The 17,380-nt window shown below is 33.4% G+C and overlaps 1 protein-coding gene across 4 annotated transcripts in view; it reads right to left on the bottom strand.

The window, feature by feature from the left end:
- AP3B1 (adaptor related protein complex 3 subunit beta 1) overlaps positions 1–17,380 on the bottom strand; it is a 261,798-nt gene that overhangs the window by 221,465 nt on the left and 22,953 nt on the right. For all 4 annotated transcript variants that reach the window (XR_003234954.2, XR_011997056.1, XM_025998266.2 and 1 more), the window contains exon 2: positions 9,692–9,767. Coding sequence is in view for 2 of the 4 variants with exons in the window: in XM_025998266.2 (XP_025854051.2) it covers positions 9,692–9,767 (76 nt within the window). In the remaining 2 variants the exon portion in view is untranslated. The remainder of the gene's footprint in view (positions 1–9,691; positions 9,768–17,380) is intronic.

Genomic DNA, 17,380 nt, shown 5'->3' with positions numbered 1-17,380 from the left:
CATGCCAGGGACTATTGTAGGCCTTGATGATACAACTGTAAACAGTATACACTTGCCCATTAAAGATTAAGATTAACTACTAATGAAAGCGAGGGACAATAAACAAAGATAATACGTGAGATGGTAAAAGAGAGTACTATGAGAAACAAAAGGACTATATGAAAAATGAAAGTGCTAAGGTGGGGGGTGAGAGCTGCTTTTTAATGTTTAGTGTTTTCCTAGTATAAATTTCCCATCCTTATATTTTTAATTTATCTATGTCTTTATAATAAAAGTGGGTTTCTCCTTGGGGCGCTTGGGTAGCTCAGTCAGTTAAGTGACTGCCTTCAGCTTGGGTCAGGATCCCAGGGTACTGAGATCAAGCCCTGAATCGAGTTCCCTAATCAGCATCAGGCTCCTTGATCAGCAGGGAGTCTGCTTCTCCTTCTGTCCCTCCCCACAACTCAGGTTCTTTCTTGCTATCTCTCTCTCAACTAAATAAATGAGTAATCTCTAAAAAAAATAAATAAAAGCTGGTTTCTCCTAGAGAACATAGAGTTGCATCTTGATATTTTCAACTGATCTAACAATCTATTTTAGTTGGTAATTTTAGATCACTCACATTTAATGTAATTTTGATGTGGTTTGATTCATGTCTACAGTTTTACTACCTGTTTTCTGTTTACTGCCTGTGTTTTTGCCTGACCCCTGTCATTCCCATTATTTGGGAGCATTTAAGTATTTACTATTTTAATTTTTAAATTGATTTTTTTTGCCTGCATATTCTTGTAAAACTTCTAGTGGTTCTTCCCCTAGGGATTATTTAGATAGATAGAGGAGTCTATCTTTCACAGTCTACTTTGAGTTAATACTGAATCAGGACAAATAAAATGTAGAAACCTTACCAGATAGGCCCTTTCAATCCTACCTTCCTGCTAGCCTTTATATTATAGCTACCATATATATTTTATCTATAGCCATTAAAAACCTCTCAGTATAATGTAAGAAGAATAAAATTAGTCCTTTATGCTTACCAAATATGGTGGACCCTGGGACAATGCAGGGGTTAGGGGGCACCAACCTCCTGCCAATTTGAATATCCATGTGTAACTTTTGACTCCTCCCCTCATATAAATAGCCTACTGTTGACTGGAAGTCTACTGATAATATAAACAGTCTATTAACACATATTTTGCATGTTATATGTGTTATATACTGTATTCTTACAATATAGCTAGAAAAAAAATCATAAGGAAAAGGAAATACACTCACAGTACTATACTATAAAAATAATACGTATAAGTGGACCCATGCAATTCAAACCTGTGTTGTTCAAATATCACCTCTTTTTCCTTTCTGTACTTAAAAGATGCTCCAGAGGCACCTAGGAAGCTCAGTCAATTGAGCATCTGACTCTTCATTTCAGTTCAGGTCATGATCTCAGAGTTGTGAGATCAAGCCCAGTGTCAAGCTCCATGCTGAGAATGGAGCCTCAGCATGGAGCCTGCTTAAGATTCTCTCCCTTTGCCCCTCCCCTGCTTGTGCACATAAATAAACAAACAAACAAATAAATAAATAAATGTTCCACTGTCTTCTGGCTGCCACAGTTTCTGATGAGAAATATGGAGTTACTTAAATCATTGGTCCTTGTATGCATCATTTTTTTCCCCCAGGTACATCCAAGATTACTTTTATTTTTGGTTTTATACAGTTCATTGCTTTGCGATTAGGCATGGTTTTCTTTGAGTTTATTATGACTGGGATATTCTGAACTTTTCAACCCTAAGTTTAAGTCATTCATTAATTTGGGTAGTTACCAACCATTATTTCTTCAAGTATTTTCACTGCCCCAATCTCTTTCTCTTCTTTTAAACATGTATTAGGTCTTTAGGTATTATCCAACAAAACCCTGAGGCTGTATTCGTTTCTTTTCCTTTTAATCTACTCTGCAAATTGACTAATTTCTAATGATCTGTCTTCAACTTCTGGTTCTTTCTTCTGTTATATTCATTTTGCTACTGAATTAATCCAGGACATTTTTTATTTCAGATACGATAAAAAAAAAATACCAGATTATTTCAGATATGACAGCAATTCCAAAGTATTTCTATGTGATGTAGTTCAAGTCATATACTCTGGAAAAAAATTACACATTACTTTCTACTGGGGAGTAAGTGCATATAGAAGACCTTCCCTGGCATAACTTATCATCTAACCATAAATGGCCCTAATATTACCTACTACTTAAGTATAAAACAAGAAAAATGTCCAAATACTTTACCTATTTTGAGTCGGGCTGCTTTTTAGACATTGAATTGTATGAGTTCTTTACATACACTAGGTATTAATTCCTATATGATGAAGGGATGGTTTCTTATAGATTTCAAAATATTTTTTCCCATTCTGTGGGTTACCTCATCACACTGCTGATGTCATATGATACACAAAGATTTTAATTTTGATACAGCTCAAATTACCCATTTTTTTTATTTTGTTGCTCACGTTTTAGTGAAACCTTTGACGAATCTAATGTCTTTAAGTTTTAGTCCTGTGTTTCCTCTATAAGCTTTAACTCTTACATGTAGGTCTTTGATTCATTTTGCCTTAATTTATATATAGCATGAGGGAGAGGTCCAAATTCATTTTCTTCCAGGTAGATATCTAGATTCCCAACACCATTTGTTGAGGACTATTCTTTTACTATTGAATGGTCACTCTCCCTTGTCAAAAATCATTTGATCATATACATAAGGTATTACTTCTGCATGCTCTACTGGGTACATATGTCTGTCTCTGTGACACTACCACACTGTTTTGATTACTGTGGCTTTGAATTAAGTCTTCAAATCAGGAAGTACGAGACTTATAAATAAATTTGTTCAAGAATGTTTGGGCTATTCAAAGTCAATATGAATTTTAGGATAGATTTTTCTGTTTTTGCAAATCACATCACTGGGAGTTTGATGGGAATTACACTGATTATGTAAATCACTTTGATACTGACATCTTAAAAATATCAAGTCTTCCACAAAGAGAGGATGTCTTTCCATTTGTGTCTTTTCTTTCAGCAATATTTTGCAGTTTTCAAGGTATGAGTCTTTTGCCCCTTGGTTAAGTTTATTCCTAGGTATTTTATTCTTTTTTGAAGCTATTGTAAATGGGACAATTTTCTTAATTTCCTTCTCAGATTATCATTGTTTGTGCTGGACGCAACTAATTGCTATGTGTTGTTTTCTTATACTGCACCTTGGCTGAATTGTTTACTACTTTTAAAAGTTTTTGGTAAAATATTTAGTTTTCTAAATATGAAATCATTTTGTCTGTGAACAAAGATAATTTTAGCTCTTCCTTTGCAATTTGGATGCCTTTTGTTTCTTTTTCTTGCCTAACTACTATAACTAAAACTTCCAATACTATATTGAACAGAAGAGACAAAAACAAGCATCCCTGTCTGTTTCCTTATTGAAGGCATTCAGTCTTTCACCACTGACTATGATGCCATCTGTGGGTTTTTCATATACAGCCTGTAGTATGTTGGGTCAGTTTCCTTCTAGTCCTAGTTTATTGAATGTTTACAATCATGAAAGAGTACTGAATTGTGCCAAATTCTTTTTCTCTATCAATTGAGATGATCATGTGGGATTTTTTCACCTCTTCGTTCTGTTACTGTGGTGTATAACAATGACTGACTTTCATGTTGTTCTTGTTCTTCTATAAGTAATGAATAATCCAGATCCAAAAATCCATATTAATTTTGAAGTCAGGAAGAAAAGAGAAATTGTGCTTCTCTAAATTTAACTGTCCTCATTTTTTCAGTTATAAAGATGGTTTATTTTTAAAAGTTCAATATTTTCAATTTATAAATACTGGCTAATTTAAAAGGAAAGAAGGAAAGATAGAAGGGAGGGGCAAGAGAGAAGGGGGAAAGAGGAAATGGGAAGGGAAGGAAAGAAAAAGAAGGGAAAGGAAGGGGAGAGAAGCAAAGAGATAGATCTTGCAGAGTTTCAGACCCAAATGCAACTCTTAAAAATCAGCAATCAAGAATAAATGAAGAAATGGAAAAAGAATTGATCTTTGATTTATATCCCAGAGAGGAACAGTGGAGCAAATCAGAGAAAATTCACTAAGGTGCTCTATCACTACTAAAAATACATGCCTGCTTATGGAACTGGTTTTGATGAATATCGACATGGCAGAAAAATCCTCAACCTTTAAGCAATTTCCAACCAAAAACAACGAAAAGATGCCAGCATCAGCCACAAGATGAATCCTTTTAAAGTATGTACACAAATGAAACATTCTTGTTGAAGGAGGGAAGGAAGAGAGGAATGAGCAATGCCTAGGTTTAGCCGAAAATGTCTATTATACATTAACTGGAGACAGTAAGAATTATACATTATTAGTTTCTTCTTCTTATATGAACTTTCTCATTTAACCAACAATAATGTACTACTGGCATTTGGTTTAAGATCTTTTAAAAACTATTTACAATAATACTTGGAAATTTGAAACTACTTTTAATGTTCTTAGGGTAAACAATATTCAACCAAATACCTTGTAATATGTATGACTATGAAATAAGATATAGCAATAACTCTTAGAATTTTAAGACTCTCATCAAAGAAAGGTTCAGGTTTGCTAAAAGTCAAGTAAATTACCTGAGAAAGACCTTCAACATCTAATACTTGCTAAAAGAAAATACATCAAAGATTCAAAACACCAAAGATTTAAATACAAATATTCCATTCCTCCAAACTCCAAGTAGTCAACTCCTCAGAATTTTAGCTAAAAATACTGAATACTAAAAACCAGTATTTTAACTAAATGCTCCTTAGTCCACATTTCACAACCCATGATAAAATATGGATATGTGCTATCAACATTAGACATGTATTTTTCAGAAATATTAAGAGAAATAATATGTAAGTGCTTCAACTTGAGTCCCTGTGTAATAAGTGACCACAGATTTTGAAGTAGGTAGCTTTTCTTCCCTAAGGATTCTATAGCATAGATGAGACTTTATTCAATATATGAAACACTGGGGGAAAAAAATAATATATATATATATATATATATATATATATATATATATATATATATATATATGAAACACTGGAAACATTACCCCATGAATCTAAGTCTCAGATATCACCAAAGATAATAAAATAAACTAATACTATTATTATGGTTTTTCACAGGTAGATGTTGCTGAAAAGATTCTCTACTGAATCATAGGACTGGACTACCAACTATGATAGTCAGATGTGCATTGCCAGTACTTTGATATATAACAGAAAATAAAAAATAATGTGGTAAAATACCCAACATTCTAACTTCTGGCAGATTAAATTCAGAAATCTTTAAATGTTTTTAACTATGAAAAAAAGACCCAAAAACTACTCTGCAACTGTACAAAGTGATAAAACCTCATTTTCAGGGCTCATGAAAAATAAAGGGAAATTTCAATTTAAAAATTACATTAAGAAAACACAAGAAACTTTGAAACCAATGTAAAATTCTGACCTCCAGCAAACTACTTCTAGCCAGAAGGCATTGTCAAATGACACACACACACACATACATGAACAGAAAAATTTTTTAATGATTTTAAAAGCTTCCACAGAGAAATATGGTACTACCTAGAAATCAAATTAAAAACTGAACAAAAGGAAAAGTGAACAAATGATTGCTGTAACAGCTCACTGAAAAAAATTCAAGTAAAATAACTATTAGTTACTTAATAAAAGGTAGAACAAGCAAATAATTGTTCTTTGAAAACTGAAATGTATCACTCAATAAATAGCATTCAAAACAAAATATTTAGAAAAAGTATTACCAAAATAATACACTGTTGAGAGAAATTATAGATGACCTAAACAAGTGAAGAAATAGAATCATGATCATGGGTCATAAGGCAAATACTGTTAAAATGCTAATTCTCCCAAAACTGATCTATGGAGTTAATCCAATTCCAGCATAGAGCGCAATAGGCTAGTTTTCCAAATAAAAAAAAAATGGGTTAAAAATATTTGAAAATAAAATCTAAATCTTTCATACCTTCCCAATGATATAATTATCCAGAAAATCCAGGCATAGGGAAACGAAAAACTATTAGAGCTAAGAAGAAAGTTCAATTAGGATGCCAAATGCAGAACACAGAAAAGACATTTGTTTTCCTATATACCAGTAACAATTAATGTTAACAATATAATTAATGAAGGGGACCATTCATAATGGTCACCAAGATTTAAAAATACACAGAAATGAATCTAACAAGGAATACACAAGCTCTCTAAGATAAAAACCACAAAATATAAGTATAATGCTATTGAAAGGGAAAGAAGGATGAAAACAAGGGAATATATTAATTCCATATTATCCTACTTAAAGTTCAAAAACAATTTTTAACAAAATTTGCGAATTTGGTTCTAAAATGTATCTAAAAGATGAAACTTTTTGTGCCCCAATATTATTTAAAATTTACATTCGTATTAATATCACTTGTATAATGAAGAATAATTTTTCCAGATTTATTGAAATATGATTAATATATAACATTGTGTACATTTAAAGTGAGATATTAACCTCAAGTCTCTTAGAATAACTATCACCAAGAAGACAAGAGATGATAAGTGTTGGTAATGATATAGAGAAAAGAGAATCCTTTCTACTGTTGGTGGCAATGTAAATTGGTATAGCCACTATGGAAAACAGTATGAAGTTTGCTCAAAAAATTAACACATAACTATCATGAGATTCAGCAATCCCTTTTCTGGGTATATATCCAAAGGAAATAAAATCACTATCCCAAAGAGATATCTGTGCTCCCATGTTCACTGCAGCATTATTCACAGTAGCCAAGATATGGAAACAACCCAAGAATCTGTCAACTGATGAATGGATAAAGGTGATACAAATATATAGATATAATGGAATATTATTCGGCCAAGAGAAAGAAGGAATCCTGCCATTTTTGACAAAATGGGTAGATCTTGAGGGCATTATACAAAGTGAAAGAATAATTTTTAATTACTGGTCATTTTCCTGTAGTTAGAAAAACAAATTTGAAAGTTACCTTTATACAAACTTCCTAATAAGAGGCAATCTATAAGTACTAGGCATATATGGCTATATTTATATTTTTTATATTTATATTTCTTTATGATAATTTATACCTACATTACATTTATGATAGTCCAGGTTATGAGAATATCCATTTTTATTTATCACTTTGAAAGAGGAATTTAAAAAACTACCAAATGCTGCATTTTCAGATTTCAGAATTTCCACAGTATCTTCAGATTTAGTGAAATAATTTATCTAAATGGAATGTAAAGCCAAAATTTAATGAAATTAAGAACAGTGTTTGCTTTACATTGCAGTGCACAATTGTAACCTGCAGGAAAGCAAGCTAAAACCATGCAAAGCAATCCTGATAATCAATTAGGAATCTTGCAATCAATCTGTGACTTTTAAAAATTTTGTAAGAATATTAAAATTCTGTCAGTTATAAATGTATACAAAACTGAAAAATAGTAAAACTAAATTTACTTATAGTACACTATGATTTAGAACATTAGAAACATTGAAAATGAACTTAGCAAGAGTAGTCTAAATAGGCTTGCCTATTCTCACCATATAAGATTCAGAACAATCATCTTTTCTGTATCTTAAAAATTACCAAACTCCTGTCCAAGTTTATATCACCTTCCAACATTTAATCTTTGGTATTTTCAATATTGTAAATTATCCCCCAGAGTTCCTTTAATGTAAAGTTTTGTTGGCACCATTCTTCCTCTGGCATATCTCTCAATCTTTTCATCACAATCATTTTCCTTATTTATTTTGAAAAGCTCACCTTTACTACATTTTCCAGCTACATATATAGTCTCTCGAAAAATGGTCATGATACCATTTCTCTATTTCTCTATAATTCCATTTACATTCCACCTGATTTTCACTTTAAGTGTTACCACTTTTTATTTCTTTGCTGTATTTTCATCATTGTTGACCAAATCTTTCTTTCATTTTCTATTTCTGTAAAATGTCATGTAGGTTTCTCACTGGGAAGCAAGGAGGGAACATAACTACATGCTTTTCTGTCTGTACATAAACCAAATAATGTACATAGTGACCAATCAATAAAAGACTTTGAAGAAGCGACATCACTGGTCACTGACCATGAGGCATATTTGTTATCCATACAGTGAGTTGTGAACTCAAGAGTTAGTGGTGAAGTTTGTGCATTATGCAATTACTATCTTAATATACCCTGGCAACTGATATTTGAACCATGTTGTTACAGGATTGGTGTTATTTGTGTTAACTGAAATCTGTATTATCAAAGCAAGAACTACCTGTCCATAAATGTAATTATACAGCTTACCATTAACAACTGAAAAATTTACAAAGAATCTTGAACATATCACCTACAAATGACATAAACCGAATGTAAGAATCAACAACCCACCGGTGTTCTACAGGTAGTTAGTTAGTGCTCAACTTTTATAAATCTTATTTTCATAACAAGTCAACGTTTAACAGAACATATTGATACCCACAATAATCTTTCATAAATGGGATTTGAATTTAACATATCAAGAAAAGAAAGGAGATTTCAAACTCTCATATGGTAGCATTTCCTGCTGGAAAACAGTAGTGTTTCAGTTGCACTGTCACCTTATTACAAGAGTTTATTTGTGCAATTATGCGAATGTATTACATTCTGACATCAGATAAAATATGTGGGAAATAAAATCAGCAATGGTAGTGATGAACAGCGTAGTAGCAATGAGAAAGACACATTTTATGAATTTAATTCCACTGAGACAAAATCAAAACTCTTTAGCATTAGGCAGTCACTGAAATAAACCAGTGTTTTCACTGTAAATGTATAAAAAAATCAAATGCAAAAAAACCCAGAGTCCATACAGAACTGTGAAAATATTTTATTAAAAATTGTATATATATATAAGCATTGCATTATATTTTTAGCTTCCTGACAACTGAACGCCTCCAATAACATAGGAATCCACGGTTTGAATTTTACATTACAACTGAAACTCATTAGAACTTCTAAGATACCAAATTGAATAAAGCACTGCTATTGGTAGAAGGGAATCTGAAACACAGAAGAGAGATGCCTATGTGACTCAGCAGTTTAGCGCCTGCCTTCAGCCCCAGGGCGTGATCCTGGAGACCTGGGATGAGTCCCACCTAGTGCTCCCTTCATGGAGCCTGCTTTTCCCTCTGCCTATGTCTCTACCTTTCTCTCTCTGTGTCTCTCACGAATGAATGAATGAATGAACAGAAACACAGAAGAATGGTCACAATTTTTAGGCCGTCAAATGACACAAAAAAAATTATTTAGCTAAACTAAATCCCTCTTGGTAGGAAATCAAAATATTGTTGTATATAACCTTATTTTGTCTTCAAAATGATTAGTTCTTTCTATCTCAGAGGAGAAATATCTTGATATTAAAGAAAGGGAAATTAGGACACAAAAAAGATAGGTTTAAAACTCAAGTTCTGAAAACAAAAACAAAAACAAAACTCATATGTCTGAATTGTGACACTCCAAACTCCTTCCAAAACATTTTAAACAGGAAATACTACTATAAAGGGACATTGAGGTGTTTAATTTGGTAATTATTTAACACATATTTAATAAAATCACTGTGTCCCTTTTCCAAAATTGAACGATTTTACCTACCCCAACAATACGTTTCATAGCATCCAATTTAGCAGAATCTTTGTTGCTCTCCAACATTTGCTTTAGATCTTCATTCCTATACAAAAGAAAATTCCATTTTACAATTTTTACATTACATAACTATTAAAATATATTTCTTAAAAATTAGAAATAATGAATAATATCACAAAACTGCATTCTTATACACAATTAAATATTTTTCATCTACTCTACAAATATTAAAGTGCTGTGTTGTCATAAAGCCCATCAATCATACAAAAATATAAAATTGTACCTCAATTCTAGGCAAAATATCTATGTGAACAAAGGCATACACCGATTCCCTCATCTCAAAATCTCTGCATAATCATAAAAAAGAAGAAAATTTCTTGAGTCACCACTAAAATGTTTTCGTAAGCCAAAAAGTAAGAATTTTCTTTTTTCAAGTAAGACCGCTCATTAAAGAAAGGCAGTCATTTTTTCTCCCTACCTCTCCCCAGCCACAAAAAAGAACATAAACAAGAAGGGAAACCCCCACTGATATTCTTTAATCAAAGAATTATGTAAAGGCAACTTTAACATTTAAATAAGAAGATAAGGTGATGAACCACAGCAGTTAGTTATAAGGATGAAAAAAGCAGGACAGACACAAGAACTACCTAGAAGTGAAATCAATGAGATGCAGTGACTGTGAAGAATGAGCCCGGGGCACTCAGTAAGATTGCCCGGCATTTCCAGTTTAGATTGACCAAGCAGATGACAATGCTACCATATAAGATAAAACAGACATTTGCTATTTTCCAAAGCTAACTGCTATACAAACATCCTTAAAAGACAGTACAGAGCAAAAACTATAACGCTTTACACAGAAGTGAAAAAATGAAAACGTAAACTATCTCCCAACAAATTACTTTGCTCACAACTGATCTGCTCCTATTCTAAGTGAACCTTCTCCTAGTGTATTCACAAAACTGCCCCAGCAAAAGAAAACTTATAATTCGTAAACTCTAATCACTTTTCCTTCAACATAGAGGAACAGATTTTTAAAACAGTTATATAGCTAGGTAAAGAGTTCTCAGACTTGACACCAAAGAGCATAGTCCCTAAAAGGGAACACAGATAGATTAGACCTCATCAAAATTTAAAACTCTTGCTCCCTCTTAAAGAAAGAAAAAAAAATAGCAGCTGGCAGAAAATATCTGCAACCATACTGCACATATAAAACAAAAGACTAATGCCCAGAAAATATTTCAAACTCCAAAATTCAACAGTTAACAAAAAAAAATTCAATTAGGAAAGTGACAAAGACATTGCTATGGATTGAACTGGGTTTCCTCAAACCCGAAGATGACTTTACTAGGGCCTCTAAAAATATCAGTAAGGTTAAGTCATAAGAGTAGAGCTCTAATCCATAAAACTGGTATCCTAAGGTTAAGTCATAAAAGTAGAGCTCTAATCCAGTAAAACCGGTATCCTAAGAAGCAAGAGAAAGACCTCCACAGGACAAAGGTCAGTAAGGACACAGCAAGGAAACAATAATCTGTAAGTCAAGCAATGAGGCCTCAAGAGTAACCAAACTTGGAATTCCAGTCTCCTGGAAGAACTGTGAGAAATAAATCTCTGTTGTTTAAACCACACAGTCTGGTATTTTGTTACGGCAGCTATAACCAATATATTTTGGTTCCCAGAAGTATAATGCTGTTCTAACAAACACCTAAAAATGTGAAAGTGGCTTTGTAAGTAGGTAATGTGTAGAGGATAGAACAGTTTGGAGGTGCATATTTAAAAACAAAAACAAAAAAACCTAGACTGCCTTGAAGAGAATGTTAGTAAGAATATGCATGCTAAAGGTAATTATGACGAGATCTCAGATGGAAAGGAGGTGCATGTTATTAGAAACTGGAGGAAACGCAATCCTTGTTACAAAGTGGCAAGAACTTATGTCAATTTTCTTCTAGTGTTGTATGGAAAGCAGAAGTTAAAAGTGATGAATTTGGATATTTAGCTCAGAAGATTTCTAAGCAAAGTACTGAAGGTAAAGATAGCCTGGTTTCTCCTTGTTTCTAATGATGAAATGAGAAAAATAAGTTGTTTCTAATGATGAAATGAGAAAAATAAGTCTAGTTCAAAAAAGAACTAGACCTTGAAGATTTGGAAACATAGCAGCCTATCCATATTGCAAAATACAAGAACTCATTGCTAGACTTTTTTCAAAAATGTGGTTGGAAAATGATCAAGAAATCATAGGTACCAACTCATGAATATAATCAGATGTGACAGCAGAAGCCAGAAAGAGAGGTGAGATTATACAGCAGAAACACTGTCAGCTTGGAGTAAAAGGGAAAGAAAGAACAAAATGAAGAAAGTCTGTCAGATTTCTGGATTCTATAGGACAGGACAGTGTGAGGACACAGAGAGATGGCAGCCACCTGTAAGCCAAGGAGAGAGGACTGAGGCGAAACCAAACCTGCCTTCAGTCTGATGGTAGACTTCTGGCCTCTACAAGAGTGGGAAATAAATTTCTGTTAATCAAGCCACCGATTCTGTGGCATTCTGTTATGACAGCCCTAGCAAACTAATATAAACATCTACAAACAATTAACTGAAGGAGACACACAAATGGCAAAAAGCATATGAAAAGATAATTAATTTCATTAGCTATTAGGGAAATACAAATTAAAACCACGGCAAGACATAACTACACATATATCAGAATGATTCTCATCTAAAATAAAAAAATAATGGGACACCGGAATGGCTCAGCTGGGCATGGAACCTGCTTAAGATTCTCTCTCTACCTCTCCCTCTGCCCCTCCATCCACTCTCACATGCAAAGAAAGAAAGAAAGAAGTTGAATTTTTAAATAGCAACAACACCTAATGATAATGAGGACAGAGAAGAAATGGATCACTCATATACTGCTGGTAGGAATTTTAAAAGTTACAGCCACTCTGGCACTTCGGCAGTTTTATAGAACTAAACCTGCAATTTCAATACAATTGAGTGATTTTACTCTTGGGTATTTATCTCTGGGAAATGGAAATTGATACACAAAAACCTGCACACAGGTATTCTTATCAGCTTTTGTTCCTATCAGCCAAAACAGAAACAACCCACATATAGATCAACAGATGAATGGTTCAACAAACTGGTACATCCAGAGCATGGAATACTATTCAGCAGAGAAGATAAACTATTGATATATAAGGCAACTCTGATTCATCTCCAGAGAAATATGCTGAGAAAATTTAATTCTAAAAGGCTATATATTGTATTATTGTATATAACATTCTTAAAATAACAAAATTATAGAAACGGAAAAAGGTCAGTGGCTGTTGCACATTAAGATCTAGAAAGGAGGGATCCCTGGGTGGCGCAGTGGTTTAGCGCCTGCCTTTGGCCCAGGGCGCGATCCTGGAGACCCGGGATCGAATCCCACGTCGGGCTCCCGGTGCATGGAGCCTGCCTCTCCCTCTGCCTGTGTCTCTGTCTCTCTCTCTCTCACTGTGTGCCTATCATAAATAAATAAAAATTAAAAAAAAAAAAAAAAAGGATCTAGAAAGGGAAGGTGGTGGGGCACCTTTGGCTCAAGGAATGATCCTGGGGTCCTGGGATTGAGTCCTGCATTGGGCTTCCCACAGGGAGCCTGCTTCTCCCTCTGCCTATGTCTCTGCCTCTCTCTCTCTGTGTCTCTCCTGAATGAATAAATAAAATCCTAAAATTTAAAAAAAAGGGAAGGTGGATATAAAAGGCCAAAACGAGATCCCTGCAATGATGGAATAGTTATCTTAACTGTTGTGATGACTAAACATGACACAAACAGAAGAGGTGAAACACAAACACAATTAACTATATATAAAACTGGAGAATCTGGACATGAGTGTGGATATTATATCAATTATGTATCAATGTCAACATCTTGCCATGATATTATTCTATAGTTTATGATTGAAAAAAACTGGGTAAAGGGTAATCAGCATAATAGCATATATTTGTATTATTTCTTAAAACTGCTTATGAACCTACAACTATTTCAAAGCCTAAAGTTTAATCTAAAAAAAGTTATATAACAATTATGATTTATAAGAAACAAGCCAATCAAAAATGAATGGTATTAAAAAATAAAAAAAGAATAGTGAAGGGACACCTGACTGGCTCAGTGGGTAGAGCATGTGGCTCTTAATCTAGGGATTATAAATTCAAGCCTCATGTTGGTTGAGAGATAACTTAAAATGAAGTCTTAAAAAGGAAAAAATGAATGGTTGAAATAGGTGAACAGACATTTCACAAAAGATCAGGAATGCCAGGAAGCACATGAAAAACACTTAAGATAATTAACTATCAGGTAAATGCATATTAAATGAGAATAGCTGAAATTAAAAGACTGACTATAGCAAATGTTGCCAAGGCTCTGGAGCAACTAGAACTCTCACATATTCATGGAAATGTAAAAAAAAAAAAAAACCATCACACACACATACACAAACACACCCACTTTGGAAAATTGGGTGATTTTTACAAATTTAAACATAAGCCTATCATATAAACTTAGTCATTCCGCTCCCCACAGAAATAAAAAAAATTTCCACATAACAACTTACATGAACATTCACAGTTGCTTTATTCCTAAGAGTAAAAAACTAGAAAAAATATAAATATCCCTCAGTAAAATGTGAGGTAACATACACTGGACTACTACCCAGCCACGAAAACAGCTTAATTACTGACATATGCAACACAGTGGATGAATTCTCAAAACAATTATTCTGAAAGACATCAGGCACGAAACAGCAATGACTTCGTTCATGTAAAATGAAAGAAAAGACAAACTAATCGAGAATGAAAGCAGATCAGTGGTATCCTGGGGCCATAGGGCACAGGGAAAAAAAGACAGCAAAGGATTCTAAGAAAATTTTATTTCATAAGTTGATGGAAATGTTCTATAGCTTCTTGAGTGTGGTGGTGATTTCACTGACCCATACATCTGTCACAACATCTAATTACAATTACAATCTTCAGGTGAATAATTTTTTGTGTACAAAGTATACCTCTACAAAGCTGATATTATAAACATTCATAATGTTTTACTCACATATCTGAATAAGACTCTGAGTTATCCAAAAGAAGACCAAAAGACATACATCTATTTCTGAGAAAAACATTATGAGGGATCAGATAAGCCACCATTTTACATCTTTAGAAATCAGGTATCAAAAAAAAAAAAAAAAAAAAGAAATCAGGTATCACATTTAAGCTTCATTGTGCTTCCTCAAGAATATAAATCACTAAATATTATATTTTAGTACATCAAAGCAAAATCCTCTCAAAGAAACTAACAGGAAACTAAAACTATACTATTACAAATTGTAATTAACTACTTACATTAGTTATTAATTTATAATTAGCAACCTCCCATACTTTTTACAACAAACTACAGAAAAAAGAAAACAAATGGCTCCTTCATGAAACAGTTCAATCATCAAAAAGTATCAGCAACCCTTTCATCTCAGCTTAGGCCTTAGAGGAGATCAGAAAATCTTCTTTAACTACAAATAGAAAGCCCTGACACAAAATTACTAACTTTAGTTTTTGCACACTTTCCAAATTTAAGCTTAATGTAGGCAGTAAGTACTTCTCAGGAATGAATGATCAATCAGGTGTTATTACAGGCTGTTTTAAACCTTCCAAAATTCCTATGAAGTCCTAACCCTCAAGAATATAGCTATTTGGAGACAGAGCCCTTAAAGAGGTAATTGAGCCAAAATGAGGTCAGTATGGGTGGACCTTAATCCAACATGACTGTGTCTTTGTAGAGCAGAGTAGACTAAGACACAGACACACAAAGACAAGGGATGACCAGGTGAGGACACAGCAAGAAAATGTCCATCTGCAAGCCAGGGAGAGAGGGGCCTCAGAAGAAATCAAAGCTGCCAACACCATGATCTTGGACTTCCAGCCTCCAGAAATCAGGAGAAAATAAATTTCTTACAAACCACAGTCTGTGGCATTCTGTTATAGCAGCCATAGCAAACTGATACAGAAGGTAAACGTTGCCAACTGTCATTGTGTAAATAATTAATTAAATAAACAAACGAGGGACACCTGGGCACCTCAGAGGTTGAGCATCTGCCATTGGCTCAGGGTGTGATCCCAGGTTCTGAGATGAGTCCCACAAAGGGCTCTCTCCAGAGAGCCTGCTTCTCCCTCTGCCTATTTCTCTGACTTTGTCTCTCATGAAGAAATAAAATCCTTAATAAATATAAATAAACAAATGAAAGCTAAGTACATTTTTTCCGAAAAGAGTAGAAGCAATGAAATCTATTATGAAAAAAAAAAAAAAAAAAACTCTTCCTTTCCAAGCAACTCACAAAATTGAATACAATGCTGACCACTAGTGGGACACAAAAATAGTTATATAACTGAAACACTGACTTTTCTCTAATTAAACATACAGCTAGAAAATATACAAGTAGTAGAGAAAGCAATACATAAAACCTATATCTAAAAACAAAACAAAACACCCTATATCTGAGGATATACAACTACCGAATATTAAAATACTATAAATGTTCCCTGGATTCCATTTAGAATCCCTTCTTAAAAAAAAAAAAAAAAAAAAAGAATCCCTTCTTAAAACTTCTCACTCTTCCATACTGCAAAGGTAACTGAAAAGGGAATATTAAAACTAATGGGGTTTTGTTCCCCTATCTAGTTTTTGTTATTTTCCTTCTACTTTTTATTTTTCTATTTTACTTAAAGACTTAATTTACTTAATGAAAATCTTACTATTACCAGAAAGTCACTCCCGATTTCAGCACCAGTAAAAAACATCAAAAAGCAAAATGTTACTGGCATAAATGAAAAATCTAAATACTTCCCCCAAAAAACCTTAAAAGTCTTATTGGGGTAAGAAAGAAAAAAAAAAAAAAACCTGAAGTAATTAGGTAAGGAATAAATAGAAAATGTAATCACATATACAAGTATCAGAAGAAAAAAGAAAATTCATGTTCTTACGTCTGACCCCTTCATCCTTTCCCCAAGAGCTTTCCACCATTCTTCTCCATCAGTGTTAAAGAAGTAAGCAATGAAGAATAACAAAGTGCCAATTTTTAGGACAACCCAACCTCTCCAAGCCTAGGGGTAATTTTATTCATGGCCTAATAGAAACTTGGCTTATTCCTTTTAAGCTTGAGATGCCAGAATCCCCTTCCCAAACACTTTTAGGTATTGACCCACTCCCTCAAATTAAAAATAAGAAAACAAGATCCCAATATTAAAGCCAAAGGTTTTAATGCTCATGTTTAACATAATCTTCAGCAACAAATATAAATAACTTTTGTGTTAACACAGCAGATAGCTAGCAAGTTTGAGGTTCAGAGAAGATAAAAGAAATATACCACGCACTGTTTCAATATGATCTAATATTCAAACTTCACACAGGTATGTCATAAAAACGACTGAAAATTCTGATATAAATTACATATTTCATCTCAAATACCTCTTTGCTGGTTGCCAAATCAGTAAAGGTTTGGGATAATTAAAACAAACACATCGCTTACCCTCAAAATATGTACACTTGTATGGAGTCATTTTAGGTCTACTTCCTTATCTGGATTCAAATGTGGCCTATTAACATGCAACACTGCAGTAGTTTTAGAAATTAAGAAATTCTTTTTGCTTAACATTAAGAGTTAATTCAAATAATACTGA

The sequence above is a fragment of the Vulpes vulpes genome, chromosome 14 (genome assembly GCF_048418805.1).
Source record: "Vulpes vulpes isolate BD-2025 chromosome 14, VulVul3, whole genome shotgun sequence".
NCBI classification, from domain to species: domain Eukaryota; kingdom Metazoa; phylum Chordata; class Mammalia; order Carnivora; family Canidae; genus Vulpes; species Vulpes vulpes.
Note: the sequence above shows the minus strand (reverse complement) of the source record. Positions and strands in the feature narration are given on the sequence as shown.